At 32.3% G+C, this 16660-nt stretch overlaps 1 protein-coding gene and 1 pseudogene across 1 annotated transcript; one reads left to right on the plus strand and one right to left on the minus strand.

Annotated features, from left to right (window-relative positions):
• Positions 1-200: 200 nt before the first annotated feature.
• On the plus strand, positions 201-3921 carry LOC124421267 (protein ref(2)P-like). Its single transcript, XM_046956155.1, has 3 exons — positions 201-1314; positions 3136-3183; positions 3238-3921. The coding sequence occupies exons 1-3, from the start codon at positions 280-282 to the stop codon at positions 3904-3906; spliced, it is 1752 nt and encodes a 583-aa protein (XP_046812111.1). The 5' UTR covers positions 201-279; the 3' UTR covers positions 3907-3921.
• Positions 3922-7398: 3477 nt separating this feature from the next.
• LOC124421428 lies at positions 7399-11674 on the minus strand (annotated as a pseudogene).
• Between the last annotated feature and the right edge of the window lie 4986 nt (positions 11675-16660).

Consider the following 16660-nt stretch of genomic DNA (forward strand, 5'->3'; position numbering starts at 1 on the left):
TTTTTTTGCAATAACAATTGATTCATATTTCAAATCTGTATATATATAATATAGTCTCTCTCCCTCTCTGTATGTTTATTTTGCTTAATCATTGATTTTATTGTTTAAACAAGTGGTTCGTTAATTCTCTTTAACTACTGCAAAAACCGGTAGGAATTTAAATAATTTTATTTAATTGTTTATAAAAGTCAAAAAAAACTAAAATATAAACTGTATTTTCTTACAGATGAGGATCAGGATGAAATTGAAATTGTTAATCAATGTGATTATGAAATTTTCATGGCAAAACGTTCCATACGACAACATTTGCAAGTCGCTCCTGTTGGTATGGAGACAGAGGATCAACCCAAAATTGATGCAACTGTAACTGATGGCGCCACTAAAGCACCCCTAAACTCGACTAAGTCATCATCGGCTTCGCAACAAGCTAAGGTACCACCAGCTGCTGGTTCTTATGATTTTGCTGTACACGAGCATGTTGAATGTGATGCTTGTCTTATGGCTCCTATTATGGGTTTCCGTTACAAGTGTATCCAATGTCCTAACTATGATTTATGTCAAAATTGCGAATCGAAACATATACACTCGGAACATATGATGGTACGCATGCCCACTAACAATTGCCCTAATGTTATTGAGGCCTATGTTACCGGTCGTACCTCACGTAGACATGGCAAACGTTCGAAAACTTCATGTCCATTTGTTAAAAATGGTATATCAGTTGTATTAGATGATGAAGGAACTGAAACACCAAATGGCGCTAGCGCTGAAGATAATGAAAAATCCTCAGCCTCACCTAATGGTAATGGCAAAGAACAACGTCATCATGGTCGTAAACATCATCGTCGTCATCATCGTAATAATTTCTTTTCACATTTATATGAAATGATGCATGATTTGGCTGAGGGTGGTGGTGCTGCTGCAGCAGCTCATGCCATGGGTGAATCGCAGACATCTACTAAGTCTACATCTTCTACAACAACAGGTCCACAAACGACCTCTACCACTACTACTACTACATCATCGAATACTGCAACTAATGTTCCCATTTTTACTCCTCAAGAAAATCCTATTGCAGCCGCCGCTGCTGCTGCCGCACATTTGGCAGCTCAACAAGCTCATGAAACTGCTATTAAAGCAGCTGAAATTGCGGCTAAAGTTGCTCATGAATCTGCTGCACAAGCAGCCAAAAATATTACTGAAAATATGGCAGCTGCAGGTCAAACAGCCAGTGCTGCTGCTGCCACAATGACTGCAACTCCTTCAGCATCAGCAGAGGGTGGTGAGAAAGCCAAGGAAACAACTAAAGAAAAGGTAAGTTATATACTTTTATTTTATATTTTATCTAACATTTTCATTAAATGGTAATATTTAAAAAATTCCTTAAAAAACTTATTTTCATAAGAAATATTTATTGCATTTATCACTAAATAATTTCACTAAAAATTTTAACCAAAAATATCGCCAGAATCAAATTTCACTAGGGCAGAACTAGAATAGAACAGAAAAGAACTTAACTAGAACGCAACTAGAACGCAACCAGGACAGAACCAGGACAGAACTAAAACAGAACTAAACAGAACCAGAACAGAACTAGAATAGAAGTAGAACAGAACTAGAACTGAACTAGAACAGAACTAGATCAGAACTAGAACAGAACTAGATCAGAACTAGAACAGAACAGAACTTGAACAAAACTAGAACAGAGTAGAACAGAACTAGAACAGAACTAGAACAGAAGTAGAACAGAACTAGAACAGAACTAGAACAGAAACTAGAACAAAACTAGAACAGAACTAGAACAGAACTAGAACAGAACTAGAACAGAACTAGAACAGAACTAGAACAGAACTAGAACAGAACTAGAACAGAACTAGAACAGAACTAGAACAGAACTAGAACAGAACTAGAACAGAACTAGAACAGAACTAGAACAGAACTAGAACAGAACTAGAACAGAACTAGAACAGAACTAGAACAGAACTAGAACTAGAACAGAACTAGAACAGAACTAGAACAGAACTAGAACAGAACTAGAACAGAACTAGAACAGAACTAGAACAGAACTAGAACAGAACTAGAACAGAACTAGAACAGAACTAGAACAGAACTAGAACAGAACTAGAACAGAACTAGAACAGAACTAGAACAGAACTAGTACAGAACTAGAACAGAACTAGAACAGAACTAGAACATAATTAGAAGAACTAGAACAAAACTAAAACAGAACTAGAACAGAATTAGAACTGAACTATAACAGAACGGAACTAGAACGGAACTAAAACAAAACTAGAACAGAACTAGAACAGAACTAGAACAGAACTAGAACAGAACTAGAACAGAACTAGAGCAGAACTAGAACAGAACTAGAACAGAACTAGAACAAAACTAGAACAGAGCTAGAACAGAACTAGAACAGAACTAGAACAGAACTAGAACAGAACTAGAACAGAACTAGAACAGAACTAGAACAGAACTAGAACAGAACTAGAACAGAACTAGAACAGAACTAGAACAGAACTAGAACAGAACTAGAACAGAACTAGAACAGAACTAGAACAGAACTAGAACAGAACTAGAACAGACTAGAACAGAACTAGAACAGAACTAGAACAGAACTAGAACAGAACTAGAACAGAACTAGAACAGAACTAGAACAGAACTAGAACAGAACTAGAACAGAACTAGAACAGAACTAGAACAGAACAGAACTAGAACAGAACTAGAACAGAACTAGAACAGAACTAGAACTGAACTAGAACTGAACTAGAACTGAACTAGAACTGAACTAGAACTGAACTAGAACTGAACTAGAACTGAACTAGAACTGAACTAGAACAGAATTAGAACAGGACTATAACTGAACTAGAACGGAACTAAAACAGAACTTGAACAGAACTAGAACAGAGCGAGAACAGTGAACAGAACAGAACTATCTAGAAAAGAACTAGAACTTAACTCAAAAAAATTATAATAAAAATATTCACCAAAAAGTTCACTAAAAGTTTTCACCTGCAATTCTTCCAAAAAAAAATCACTTAAATCGTTAAATTTCACCAAAAATTCATTCCATAAAAAATTTTCAAGAATAAAGTTTACTTACTACGAAAATGTGTTTAAATTTCGTTCACTAAGGTTGATGCCACTACATCATCGAACGATGCTGAAGCACAACCCAATGTGGTACCCGTTTTGCCATCTCCCTCATTGGAAAAAATTGGCACAATTCCTTGATCCCCAGTACATGAAAACTGGTATACAAATTTAAATAACTTTAGCGATATGTTTGCTAAATGTTTAGATCCCATGGATAATATTGATGGTGATAATCAGATTTATCCAAATTTACGCAAGAACTCTACGACATCATCAACAAAATCTTCAGTCTCCTCAAACCTTAATAGTTTGGGTAGTGACAAGAAGAACGCAAGTGAAAAATTCATCGAAAAGGAACAGCAGCAACAAGCTAAGGATACGAACAAACAAACCGAAAGTGATGTTTCATCACATGTGGAAATTGATGATTTGGGCAGTGATAGTGAAAATGATAGTGTTTCTGAGTCTTTTATTAAGTTGGATGCACCCAAAGAAACCAATGTCGCCACAATACCATCTAATTCTCCTTCTGATAAAACAACTTCTGCAGCTAACTCAGCTCAGACTACACCACCACAATCGTTGGATAAATCAAAGGTTATGGATTTTGCTCAATTAAGTGCTGACTTAAAAGCCCATATTGCTCAAGAAGCAGCCAAGGAATCGGAAACCCCTAAGGAAACTGCAAATACTACAGATTCAGCTGTTAATACAAATACTATAACTTCTACTACTACTGCTAGCGAACCAGTAGTTACTACAACTACTTCCACTTCTACAACCGCTGCAACAATACCGCTACACCAATAAACCCGAGGAAAAGCGTGCTGTACCCGTTTATCATACCGGTGAGTTAGGCTGTTGATATCAAGAACTTAAGAAAACAAATCTAATACAAAATTTTCTAAAACAAAACAGATCAACGTATTAACAACGCTGTCCATGCTATGATGTCTATGGGTTTCAGTAGTAATGAGGGCGCCTGGTTAAACACAATTATTGGAAGTAGTTATATCCGAAGCTTTAGACCTTATGTCTGTGCCCTATGTCAGTGGCCGTTATGGTAGCCGTTAAAATATTGAATATTTTCTTTATTTTGTATCTCTATCTTTTTTATTAATATTAAGCTGGAGTGGTTTTTCAAACTCTCTAATATTTCAAATAATTATAAATTTGTAGTAACACTTTTTGTTTTTCTTATGTGGGTCCTTAGGGAACCTTATTTCTTTATGTGTAATTTTTTGTTTTATTTTTCAATTATTCACTCTTTATATATCTAATTAGTTTGTAGTTTAATATGATTCATATATAATCATTCAAATATATTTATGTCGATATAAATGTGTTAACACATAATATTAACTACAGTGACTGTGGAAAACTTAGGTTTCCAGGTTCACTAATACAATAAACGCATATTAATCAACAAAATATTAACAGTTTTTTTTTATTTACAAAAAAAAACACAATTCCGGACTATACTTTAAACTAGATTATACTAGTCTAGTTATTAGTCTATATTATAATACAGATTATAATACATAGTATAGTCTTAACTGTGGGATGTACTATATCCCACTGTTAAGACTATATTAGAGTGAACTTGAACTAAATTAGAAATTAACTATAACTGATCTAGGACTGATATAAAACTGAGCTAGAACAGAATAGAAATGAACTAGAACTAAACTAGAACTGAACAAGAACTATATTAGAACTGTACGAAACAAGAACTGAACCAGAACTAAACTAAAACTGTTCTAGAACTTATTTAGAACTGACTAGAACTGAACTAGAACGAAACTGGAACTGAACCAGAACTGAAGTAGAACTAAACTAGAATTGTTCTAGAACTAAACTAGAACAGAATTAGAACTGATCATCTAGAACTGACCTAGAACTGAACTAGAACTGAACTTGAAGTGAACTAGAACTGAACTATAACTAAACTAAACTAGAACTAAACTAGAACTGAACTAAACTGAACTAGAACTGAAATAGAACTGAGCTAGAACTAAACTAGCTTTGAACTAGAACTAAACTAGAACTGAAACTAGAACAGAATTAGAACTGATCTAGAACGAAACTAGAACTGAACTAGAACCGAACTGAACTAGAACTAAACTAGAACTAAATTAAAACTGGACTAAAACTGAACTAAATATATTTATGTCGATATAAAACTAGAACTGAAATAGAACTGAGCTAGAACTAACTAGCTTTGAACTAGAACTAATCTAGAACTGAACTAGAACTAAACTAGAACTGAACTAGAACTGAACCAGAACTGAAATAGAACTAAACTAGAATTGATCTAGAACTAAATTAGAACAGAATTAGAACTGATCTAGAACGAAACTAGAACTGAACTAGAACTAAACTAAACTAGAACTAAATTTAAAACTGGACTAAAACAGAACTAGAACTAAACTAGAACTGAAATAGAACTAAACTAAAATTGAACTAGAACAGAATAAGAACTGATCTTGAACTGAAGTAGAACTAAACTAGAACTGAACTAGAACTAAAACTTGAACTGAACTTGAACTGGACTTGAACTGGACTAAAACTGAACTAGATCTGAACTAAAACTGAACTAGAACTGAGCAAGAACTGAAATAGAACCGAACTAGAACTAAACTATAACTGGGCAAGAACTGAACTAGAACTGAAATAGAACCGAACTAGAACATATCTAGAACTGAACTAAAACTGAACTAGAACTAAACTAGAACTGGGCAAGAACTGAAATAGAACCGAACTAGAACTAAACTATAACTGGGCAAGAACTGAACTAAAACTGAACTAGAACTGGGCAAGAACTGAACTAGAACTAAAATAGAACCGAACTAGAACTTATCTAGAACTGAACTAAAACTGATCTAGATCTGAATTAGAACTAAGCTAGAACTGAACTAGAACAGGACTAGAATTGAAGTAGAACTGAACTAGAACTAAAGTAGAACTGAATTAGAACTAAAGTAGAACTGAACTAGAACAGATCTAGAACTGAACTAAAAATGAACTAGAAATAAACTAGAACTGAACCAGAACTCAACTATAACGGAACTAGAACACAACTTTAACTAAACCATAACGGAACTGGAACTGAATTGAAACTGAACTAGAACACAATAGAAGTGAACTACAACTAAACTAGTACAAAACTAGAACGGAAGTTGAACAAAACTAGACGGGATTGAAACTGGACTAGAACTGAACTCGAACGGAACGGAACTAGAATTGAGCTAAAACTAAACTAAAACTAAACTAAACTAGAACTGATCTTGAACTGAAGTAGAACTAAACTAGAACTGAACTTGAACTGAACTTGAACTGGACTTGAACTGAACTAAAACTGAGCAAGAACTGAAATAGAACTAAACTATAATGGGCAAGAACTGAACTAGAACTGAAATAGAACCGAACTAGAACATATCTAGAACTGAACTAAAACTGAACGAGAACTAAACTAGACTGAATAGAACCGAACTAGAACTGAACTAGAACTAAACTATAACTGGGCAAGAACTGAACTAAAACTGAACTAGAACTAAACTAGAACTGGGCAAGAAATGAACTAGAAACTAAAATAGAACCGAACTAGAACTTATCTAGAACTGAACTAAAACTGATCTAGATCTGAATTAGAACTAAGCTAGAACTGAACTAGAACAGGACTAGAATTGAAGTAGAACTGAACTAGAACTAAAGTAGAACTGAATTAGAACTAAAGTAGAACTGAACTAGAACAGATCTAGAACTGAAAAAATGAACTAGAAATAAACTAGAACTGAACCAGAACTCAACTATAACGGAACTAGAACACAACTTTAACTAAACCATAACGGAACTGGAACTGAATTGAAACTGAACTAGAACACAGTAGAAGTGAACTACAACTAAACTGGTACAAAACTAGAACGGAAGTTGAACAAAACTAGAACAGGATTGAAACTGAAACTAGAACTGAACTCGAACGGAACGGAACTAGAATTGAGCTAAAACTAAATTAAAACTAATTTAGAAGTGAACCAGGTTTGAATGAAAATTCAACTAGAATTGAACTAGAACCAAACTTAAACAAAACTAGGAATGAATTAAGGGCGTTTATGTTTTACTAGAACTGAACTATAGTCCAGACTATAGAGAAGTCTTATAGCCCAAATATTAAAAAAAAACATTAAAATAAATACTCTTCATCTATTATTAAATATGTTTACATAAATAAATTTATTCAACTAAAACATTAATAACTATTAAATAAAAAACACTATAACAATACATATCCTTAAAAAATACAACAAAATAAATTCTAATAATTTCACAGAGATTCATTAAACATTAATTTGCTTAATTTAAATAAAAATAATTTCAATGGTCCAATTGTAGTTAAAGCTAAAATCACAATAGTAAAAAAATTTATATAAATGTTTTTCCTTAAGCGAAAAATTACGATTAAAGAAACCAGTCTCATAGCCATAGAATTGACACAACATGCCGATAATAAAAGTGGGTCAAACCCAAAAGGCCATGCATTAAGCGTATATATACTACCCAGGGAGGCAGGATAGAAGAGACTAACAAGGCCGCTTACAAAATTAATAGTGCACAATATGCAAGCTGCCAAGCCTATGAAAAGAAACATTTAATAAATTAACTTCAATTTTAAGTATATTTTTTTACAAACTTACCCAATTTGGCATGTATCGATTTAAAATGTATCTCTTTGCCCCAATATTTTTGTAATGTCCCACCAATGCCCAAAGAACCACCCACAAATTGCAATAGACCATGTATTAGGTTTTTAGTGGAAGAAGACATGTATTGATTAAGCAATAAATTGCCCGGATAACGCACCATCATACCCTCGGCCATTAAAAGAACAAACTATAATTTCATCAAAAGAAAACATTAGAGAACAAACTTTAATTTAGTTAATAGACTAGAATACTTACTCCCATTGTACACAGATGAGCATGTAGAGCAGTCTTTTTAAATTCCAATAACCAACATTTATAGGCCATGGCAAGAGTTAGCACCACTATGATAATATGATTGAAAAGATTCATGCCAAAGATAAGTGAATGTCGAAGATTTTGTGTCGTCTGAATTGGTGATGAATGGAAGACATCTCCATGGGATTTGAGAAGAAAATTGTCCACGGATATTGTGTTGAAAACTGTATGGAGATGAATATAAAGAAATTTAGTTGAAAAGCATAATAACTAACTGGACTGTAGTCTAGTCTATAAGTAACAAGCTTTGTCTATAGTCTAGTATAGAACCTAGGCTATAGTCTAATGTATAGTCTAGTTTATGGTCTATTCTTTAGTCCAGTCTGTATTAGCATATATAGTCCAGTCTATAGACTAGCCTATAGTTTGGAGTATAGTCTAGTTTATAGCCATGTTTATAGTATAGTCCTTAGTCTATAGTCTAGTCTAGTCTAGTGTATAGTCTAGTCAATAGTCTAGTCTATAGTCTAGTCTATAGTCTAGCCTATAGTCTAGTCTATAGTCTAGTCTATAGTCTAGTATATAGTCTAGTCTATAGTCTAGTCTATAGTCTAGTCTATAGTCTAGTCTATAGTCTAGTCTATAGTCTAGTCTATAGTCTAGTCTATAGTCTAGTCTATAGTCTAGTCTATAGTCTAGTCTATAGTCTAGTCTATAGTCTAGTCTATAGTCTAGTCTATAGTCTAGTCTATAGTCTAGTCTATAGCCTAGTCTATAGCCTAGTCTATAGTCTAGTCTATAGTCTAGTCTATAGTCTAGTCTATAGTCTAGTCTATAGTCTAGTCTATAGTCTAGTCTATAGTCTAGTCTATAGTCTAGTCTATAGTCCTAGTCTATAGTCTAGTCTATAGTCTAGTCTATAGTCTAGTCTATAGTCTAGTCTATAGTCTAGTCTATAGTCTAGTCTATAGTCTAGTCTATAGTAGTCTATAGTCTAGTCTATAGTCTAGTCTATAGTCTAGTCTATAGTCTAGTCTATAGTCTAGTCTATAGTCTAGTCTATAGTCTAGTCTATAGTCTAGTCTATAGTCTAGTCTATGTCTAGTCTATAGTCTAGTCTATAGTCTAGTCTATAGTCTAGTCTATAGTCTAGTCTATAGTCTAGTCTATAGTCTAGTCTATAGTCTATTCTATAGTCTAGTCTATAGTCTAGTCTATAGTCTAGTCTATAGTCTAGTCTATAGTCTAGTCTATAGTCTAGTCTTTAGTCTAGTCTATAGTCTATTCTATAGTCTAGTCTATAGTCTAGTCTATAGTCTAGTCTATAGTCTAGTCTATAGTCTAGTCTGTAGTCTAGTCTATACTCCACTCTATAGTCCACTCTATAGTCTAGTCTATAGTCTAGTCTGTAGTCTAGTCTATAGTCCACTCTATAGTCTAGTCTATAGTCTAGTCTATACTCTAGTCTATAGTCTAGTCTATAGTCTAGTCTATAGTCTAGTCTATAGTCTAGTCTATAGTCTAGTCTATAGTCTAGTCTATAGTCTAGTCTATAGTCTAGTCTATAGTCTAGTCTATAGTCTAGTCTATAGTCTAGTCTATAGTCTAGTCTATAGTCTAGTCTATAGTCTAGTCTATAGTCTAGTCTATAGTCTAGTCTATAGTCTAGTCTATAGTTTAGTCTATAGTCTAGTCTATAGTCTAGTCTATAGTCTAGTCTATAGTCTAGTCTATAGTCTAGTCTATAGTTTAGTCTATAGTCTAGTCTATAGTCTAGTCTATAGTCTAGTCTATAGTCTAGTCTATAGTCTAGTCTATAGTCTAGTCTATAGTCTAGTCTATAGTCTAGTCTATAGTCTAGTCTATAGTCTAGTCTATAGTCTAGTCTATAGTCTAGTCTATAGTCTAGTCTATAGTCTAGTCTATAGTCTAGTCTATAGTCTAGTCTATAGTCTAGTCTATAGTCTAGTCTATAGTCTAGTCTATAGTCTAGTCTATAGTCTAGTCTATAGTCTAGTCTATAGTCTAGTCTATAGTCTAGTCTATAGTCTAGTCTATAGTCTCGTCTATAGTCTAGTCTATAGTCTAGTCTATAGTCTAGTCTATAGTCTAGTCTATAGTCTAGTCTATAGTCTAGTCTATAGTCTAGTCTATAGTCTAGTCTATAGTCTAGTCTATAGTCTAGTCTATAGTCTAGTCTATAATCTAGTCTATAGTCTAGTCTATAGTCTAGTCTCTAGTCTAGTCTATAGTCTAGTCTATAGTCTAGTCTATAGTCTAGTCTATAGTCTAGTCTATAGTCTAGTCTATAGTCTAGTCTATATAGTCTAGTCTATAGTCTAGTCTATAGTCTAGTCTATAGTCTAGTCTATAGTCTAGTCTATAGTCTAGTCTATAGTCTAGTCTATAGTCTAGTCTATAGTCTAGTCTATAGTCTAGTCTATAGTCTAGTCTATAGTCTAGTCTATAGTCTAGTCTATAGTCTAGTCTATAGTCTAGTCTATAGTCTAATCTATAGTGTAGTCTATAGTCTAGTCTATAGTCTAGTCTATAGTCTAGTCTATAGTCTACTCTATAGTCTAGTCTATAGTCTAGTCTATAGTCTAGTCTATAGTCTAGTCTATAGCCTAGTCTATAGTCTAGTCTATAGTCTAGTCTATAGTCTAGTCTATAGTCTAGTCTATAGTCTAGTCTATAGTCTAATCTATAGTGTAGTCTATAGTCTAGTCTATAGTCTAGTCTATGGTCTAGTCAGTAGCCAAGTCTATAGGCTAGTCAATAGTCAAACTTATAGTGTAGCCTAGCCTATAGTCTATTGTATAGTTTAGTCTATAGACTAAACATTGGTCTCCTAGGACCTCTACTTTAAAACATATCGTAGGTATTTCACTAGAAAGGCAGTCATGTTCATGTCTACATATTCATTATATTATAATTTACCAAAGATTTTACTGTGTCTAAGGGGAATTTTAGGATTGTTGAGTTGTCACCAACAAATTGGTTTCAATGTGACACCAAATGAAAACACTTTAGAAAATGGTCGTAAATTTAAACTGAGGTATTTTGTTTATTTAATTAGAAGATCATGTTTTTTACAGTTTTCCTTAAAAGCTAATTTTATTTGTTATTTTTTATTTTAATGAAAAGTAAATATTCTCAGAACAAAATATTTGATCTCTTTGAGACAACAACAAGATCATTGTTCATTGTTTTTCAGAGAAAATATATGTATATAGAAGAGGACCGGTATTTCACAACTAAAACACTTTCACAGAATCTTATTTATGTACATATTTAAATATTTATAGAATTTTTTTTTATTTGTTGCAAAATTAGAATAGAGAAATGCACGATCACTTTATAAATGATAAAAGATCACTTTTTATCTTACCATCATAATTATTACACGACATTTTTTCTATTTAATTATTTGTTGTATTAAATTTTCTTTTAAAAAAGTTGTAGTTGAGAACACTTATTTGTTAATCACAGTCAGTTTTGCAAAAACTTTAAATTTTCAAGTCAAGTTATAATTCCTCTTAATCCAACCGCACGCTTTGACATTTGCTTAACTAATGATTTTTGTTCTTGTTATCGTTCATAACGGATTGAGAAACGAATGTTAAAAATCACATTTTAACATTTGTGTTTGGGGTATTTAAAACAAAAACTTACAGTTCCACAAAAAAAGCTTTTCCTGTTTAACCTTAAACTAGTATTAAATTTTAAGGTTTTAATTGTTGTAAACTAAAAAAAAACCAAACAAAATTGTATAAACAATCCTCTACAAATCGAATCGTTAAGAAAAGAAATCACGCGAATAAAACGTTTGAAGTTTTGTTTGTTTTTTTTTAACACTTAATTAAAAAGCTTTTTGTTTTTATATGACGTCAAAAAAGTATAAATTTTTTTATGTTTAAATGTAGATCCCCCAGTAAAAATATATTAAAGCTTTTTTTATTTTTTTGCTCTAAACAATATTGGCTACAGTTTATTTCGTATGAATCATTTACACGTTTTGGGGGGAAAAGTACTTACTGTTAATGAGCATGTAAAGCGTTCAAATTGTTTGCCTGCACTAAGTATCTTTTGCAATATCTCTTGTAATCTGTAGTCTTTAAGTGTTTGAGATAAGATAATGGCAATTAGTCTGATTCTGTTAGTAAGATCATAATATCAATACATTTTTATAATAGGAGATAATATTTGTATGGACGACTACCATTAGTTTAGACTATAGACTAGACTACTGTCCACACTTTAATTTAGAATAGTCTGTAGTCCCGACCATACACTAAGCCATAGTCTAGTCAATAATTCAGAGATAGTCTAAATATCGATAACATTTGTATGGACGACTAGCTAGACTTTAGGCAAGGCCCCAGACTATAGACTAGAATATAGTCCAGGCTATAATCCAGACTAGTATGTAATCCCGACTATAGACTAAACCATAGTCCACACTAAAAATGATATTATAGTCCAGGCTATAGACTAGACTATAGTGCAGGCTATAATCGAGAATATAGTCCAATCTATTGTCTAGATTAAATACCAAACTATTGTCTGGATTAATGACACGAATATAAACTAGTGTAGTTCAAATTATGAGCTGGTTTGGACCATGGTTTCGGCTATACTTGAGACTATAGCTATAGTTTAGACTATAGTTAAGGCTATACACTAGTTTATATTCTTGACTTAAGTATCGATCAATGACCATACTAATGACTATAATCCAAGCTATAGACTAGAGCTTAGTCTATAGACTATAGACCAGACTATAGTTCAGACTATAAACTAGACTATAGACTAGACTATAGACTAGACTATAGACTAGACTATAGACTAGACTATAGGCTAGACTATAGACTAGACTATAGACTAGACTATAGACTAGACTATAGACTAGACTATAGACTAGACTATAGACTAGACTATAGACTAGACTATAGACTAGATTATAGACTAGACTATAGACTAGAATATAGACTAGACTATAGACTAGACTATAGACTAGACTATAGACTAGACTATAGACTAGACTATAGACTAGACTATAGACTAGACTATAGACTAGACTATAGACTAGACTATAGACTAGACTATAGACTAGACTATAGACTAGACTATAGTCTATAGACTAGACTATAGACTAGACTATAGACTAGACTATAGTCTATAGACTAGACTATAGACTAGACTATAGACTAGACTATAGACTAGAATATAGACTAGACTATAGACTAGACTATAGACTAGACTATAGACTAGACTATAGACTAGACTATAGACTAGACTATAGACTAGACTATAGACTAGACTAAAGACTAGACTATAGACTAGACTATAGACTGGACTATAGACTAGACTATAGACTAGACTATAGACTAGACTATAGACTAGACTATAGACTAGACTATAGACTAGACTATAGACTAGACTATAGACTAGACTATAGACTAGACTATAGACTAGACTATAGACTAGACTATAGACTAGACTATAGACTAGACTATAGACTAGACTATAGACTAGACTATAGACTAGACTATAGACTAGACTATAGACTAGACTATAGACTAGACTATAGACTAGACTATAGACTTGACTATAGACTAGACTATAGACTAGACTATAGACTAGACTATAGACTAGACTATAGACTAGACTATAGACTAGACTATGGACTAGACTAGACTATAGACTAGACTATAGACTAGACTATAGACTAGACTATAGACTAGACTATAGACTAGACTATAGACTAGACTATAGACTAGACTAGACTATAGACTAGACTAGACTATAGACTAGACTATAGACTAGACTATAGACTAGACTATAGACTAGACTATAGACTAGACTATAGACTAGACTATAGACCTTTTCCGACTTTCCAACTTTTTTCGACTATTTCCGACTTTTTGACCCCTTCCGTCTTTTATTTAGAAAGTCTACTTTTTTTCATAGACGATAGTCGAGTTATCGACTTTTTTGGAACAATATAGTTGACTTCGACTTTTTGACTTTTTTTTTATAAAAAGTCGATTATTCGAAAGTCGATTTATAGAACCCTAGTAATGTCTAGCCTTTAGTCTAGAATATAAACAAAACAATAGTCCGAACTATTAAAATTAGTGTAATTTCAATACAATATTTTTCATATATCGATCGTCAACGATTCCCTACAGATCATTTTTCATTCAGCGATCATTTACGCTTCTTTATTAAAATGTTCAGTAAACGATAGTTTTTTGGATCGTTAATCGATTATTTAAATTATTTTATTGGAATCTTAAATATTAACTTAACACCTTCAAAATGTTAAGTCAATTGTAAAGAAAAGTTTTGATAAGGTTGACTGAAATTCTTTTAATTTTTATTATTTGTATTACAAGTTGTTGAACCATTAAATTGATTATTTATTTAAACAAAATTATAAACTTTTTTTGATTTAATAATTATTGTTAATGATTTATTATCATATGATATTTAATTAGATTTTTTTTGTAATTTTATTAGTCATAAAGTATTCAAACGTTATAGGGGAGGGGGCTGCTAAATTCTCAACCGCAAAATATAAAACAATGACTTAAAAATTTTAAACTAAATGCTAACATATAAATATTAAAAAAAAAAACAAAATAAAAAGTAAAAGTATATTGGCGATCATTGCCAAATACTTAATACATACAAAAAAATCGATAAACAATTAAATAAAGTTTAAGTTAAAAAGAACGTTACAAATAAATTTTAATTTTCTGTTATATAAGTAATTAGGAAACACCTGTCTATATATTAATTGTTATAATTATAACATAAATGTTTAAATGTATTTTGTTACGTTTAAAGTAATGGTTTTGTTTCTTGTTCTATTTTAAACAAAATTTTCATTCCAAAACGTTTTCTAACTTTTAGTTAATGTTGGTGAAACGAAGTTTTATTCTATGGTCTAAAATATAGTCTAGTCTATACTTTAGTATATAGTTTAGTTTGTAGTCTAGTCCAGTCTAGTCTATAGTCTAGTTCAGTCTAGTCTATAGCCTAGTCTATAGTCTAGTCTATAGTCTAGTCTGAAATAAAGTCTAGTCTATAGTTTCGTCTATAGCCTAGTCTATACTTCAGTCTATAGTTTATTCCAAGTCTAGGCTATAGTCTTTTATATACTATTCTATAATCTGGACTATAAACTAGTCTAATCTATTGTCTGGTATATTCTATGGTCTGAAATATAGATAAGTGTATAGTCTAGTTTATAGTCTAGTCTATAGTCTAGTCTATAGTCTAGTCTATAGTCTAGTCTATAGTCTAGTCTATAGTCTAGTCTATAGTCTAGTCTATAGTCTAGTCTATAGTCTAGTCTATAGTCTAGTCTATAGTCTAGTCTATAGTCTAGTCTATAGTCTAGTCTATAGTCTAGTCTATAGTCTAGTCTATAGTCTAGTCTATAGTCTAGTCTATAGTCTAGTCTATAGTCTAGTCTATAGTCTAGTCTATAGTCTAGTCTATAGTCTAGTCTATAGTCTAGTCTATAGTCTAGTCTATAGTCTAGTCTATAGTGTAGCCTATAGTCTAGTCTATAGTCTAGTCTATAGTCTAGTCTATAGTCTAGTCTATAGTCTAGTCTATAGTCTAGTCTATAGTCTAGTCTATAGTCTAGTCTATAGTCTAGTCTATAGTCTAGTCTATAGTCTAGTCTATAGTCTAGTCTATAGTCTAGTCTATAGTCTAGTTTATAGTCTAGTCTATAGTCTAGTCTATAGTCTATTCTATAGTCTATTCTATAGTCTATTCTATAGTCTAGTCTATAGTCTATTCTATAGTCTATTCTATAGTCTATTCTATAGTCTAGTATTCTATAGTCTAGTCTATAGTCTAGTCTATAGTCTAGTCTATAGTCTAGTCTATAGTCTAGTCTATAGTCTAGTCTATAGTCTAGTCTATAGTCTAGTCTATAGTCTAGTCTATAGTCTAGTCTATAGTCTAGTCTATAGTCTAGTCTATAGTCTAGTCTATAGTCTAGTCTATAGTCTAGTCTATAGTCTAGTCTATAGTCTAGTCTATAGTCTAGTCTATAGTCTAGTCTATAGTCTAGTCTATAGTCTAGTCTATAGTCTAGTCTATAGTCTAGTCTATAGTCTAGTCTATAGTCTAGTCTATAGTCTAGTCTATAGTCTAGTCTATAGTCTAGTCTATAGTCTAGTCTATAGTCTAGTCTATATTCTAGTCTATAGTCTAGTCTATAGTCTAGTCTATAGTCTAGTCTATAGTCTAGTCTATAGTCTAGTCTATAGTCTAGTCTATAGTCTAGTCTATAGTCTAGTCTATAGTCTAGTCTATAGTCTAGTCTATAGTCTAGTCTATAGTCTAGTCTATATTCTAGTCTATAGTCTAGTCTATAGTCTAGTCTATAGTCTAGTCTATAGTCTAGTCTATAGTCTAGTCTATAGTCTAGTCTATAGTCTAGTCTATAGTCTAGTCTATAGTCTAGTCTATAGTCTAGTCTATAGTCTAGTCTATAGTCTAGTCTATAGTCTAGTCTATAGTCTAGTCTATAGTCTAGTCTATAGTCTAGTCTATAGTCTAGTCTATAGTCTAGTCTA

This window comes from Lucilia cuprina, chromosome 2, assembly GCF_022045245.1.
Source record: "Lucilia cuprina isolate Lc7/37 chromosome 2, ASM2204524v1, whole genome shotgun sequence".
In the NCBI taxonomy this organism is placed as follows: Eukaryota; Metazoa; Arthropoda; class Insecta; order Diptera; family Calliphoridae; genus Lucilia; species Lucilia cuprina.

What these genes read in the sequence shown, in the direction of transcription:
- LOC124421267 (XM_046956155.1), top strand. Translation starts at nt 280, where the DNA reads ATGGCAAAACGTTCCATACGACAACATTTGCAAGTCGCTCCTGTTGGT. An exon ending in AGGAAACAACTAAAGAAAAG is followed by an intron (nt 1,315 to 3,135) that starts GTAAGTTATATA and finishes TCGTTCACTAAG; the next exon opens with GTTGATGCCACTACATCATC. An exon ending in CTGAAGCACAACCCAATGTG is followed by an intron (nt 3,184 to 3,237) that starts GTACCCGTTTTG and finishes ATTCCTTGATCC; the next exon opens with CCAGTACATGAAAACTGGTA.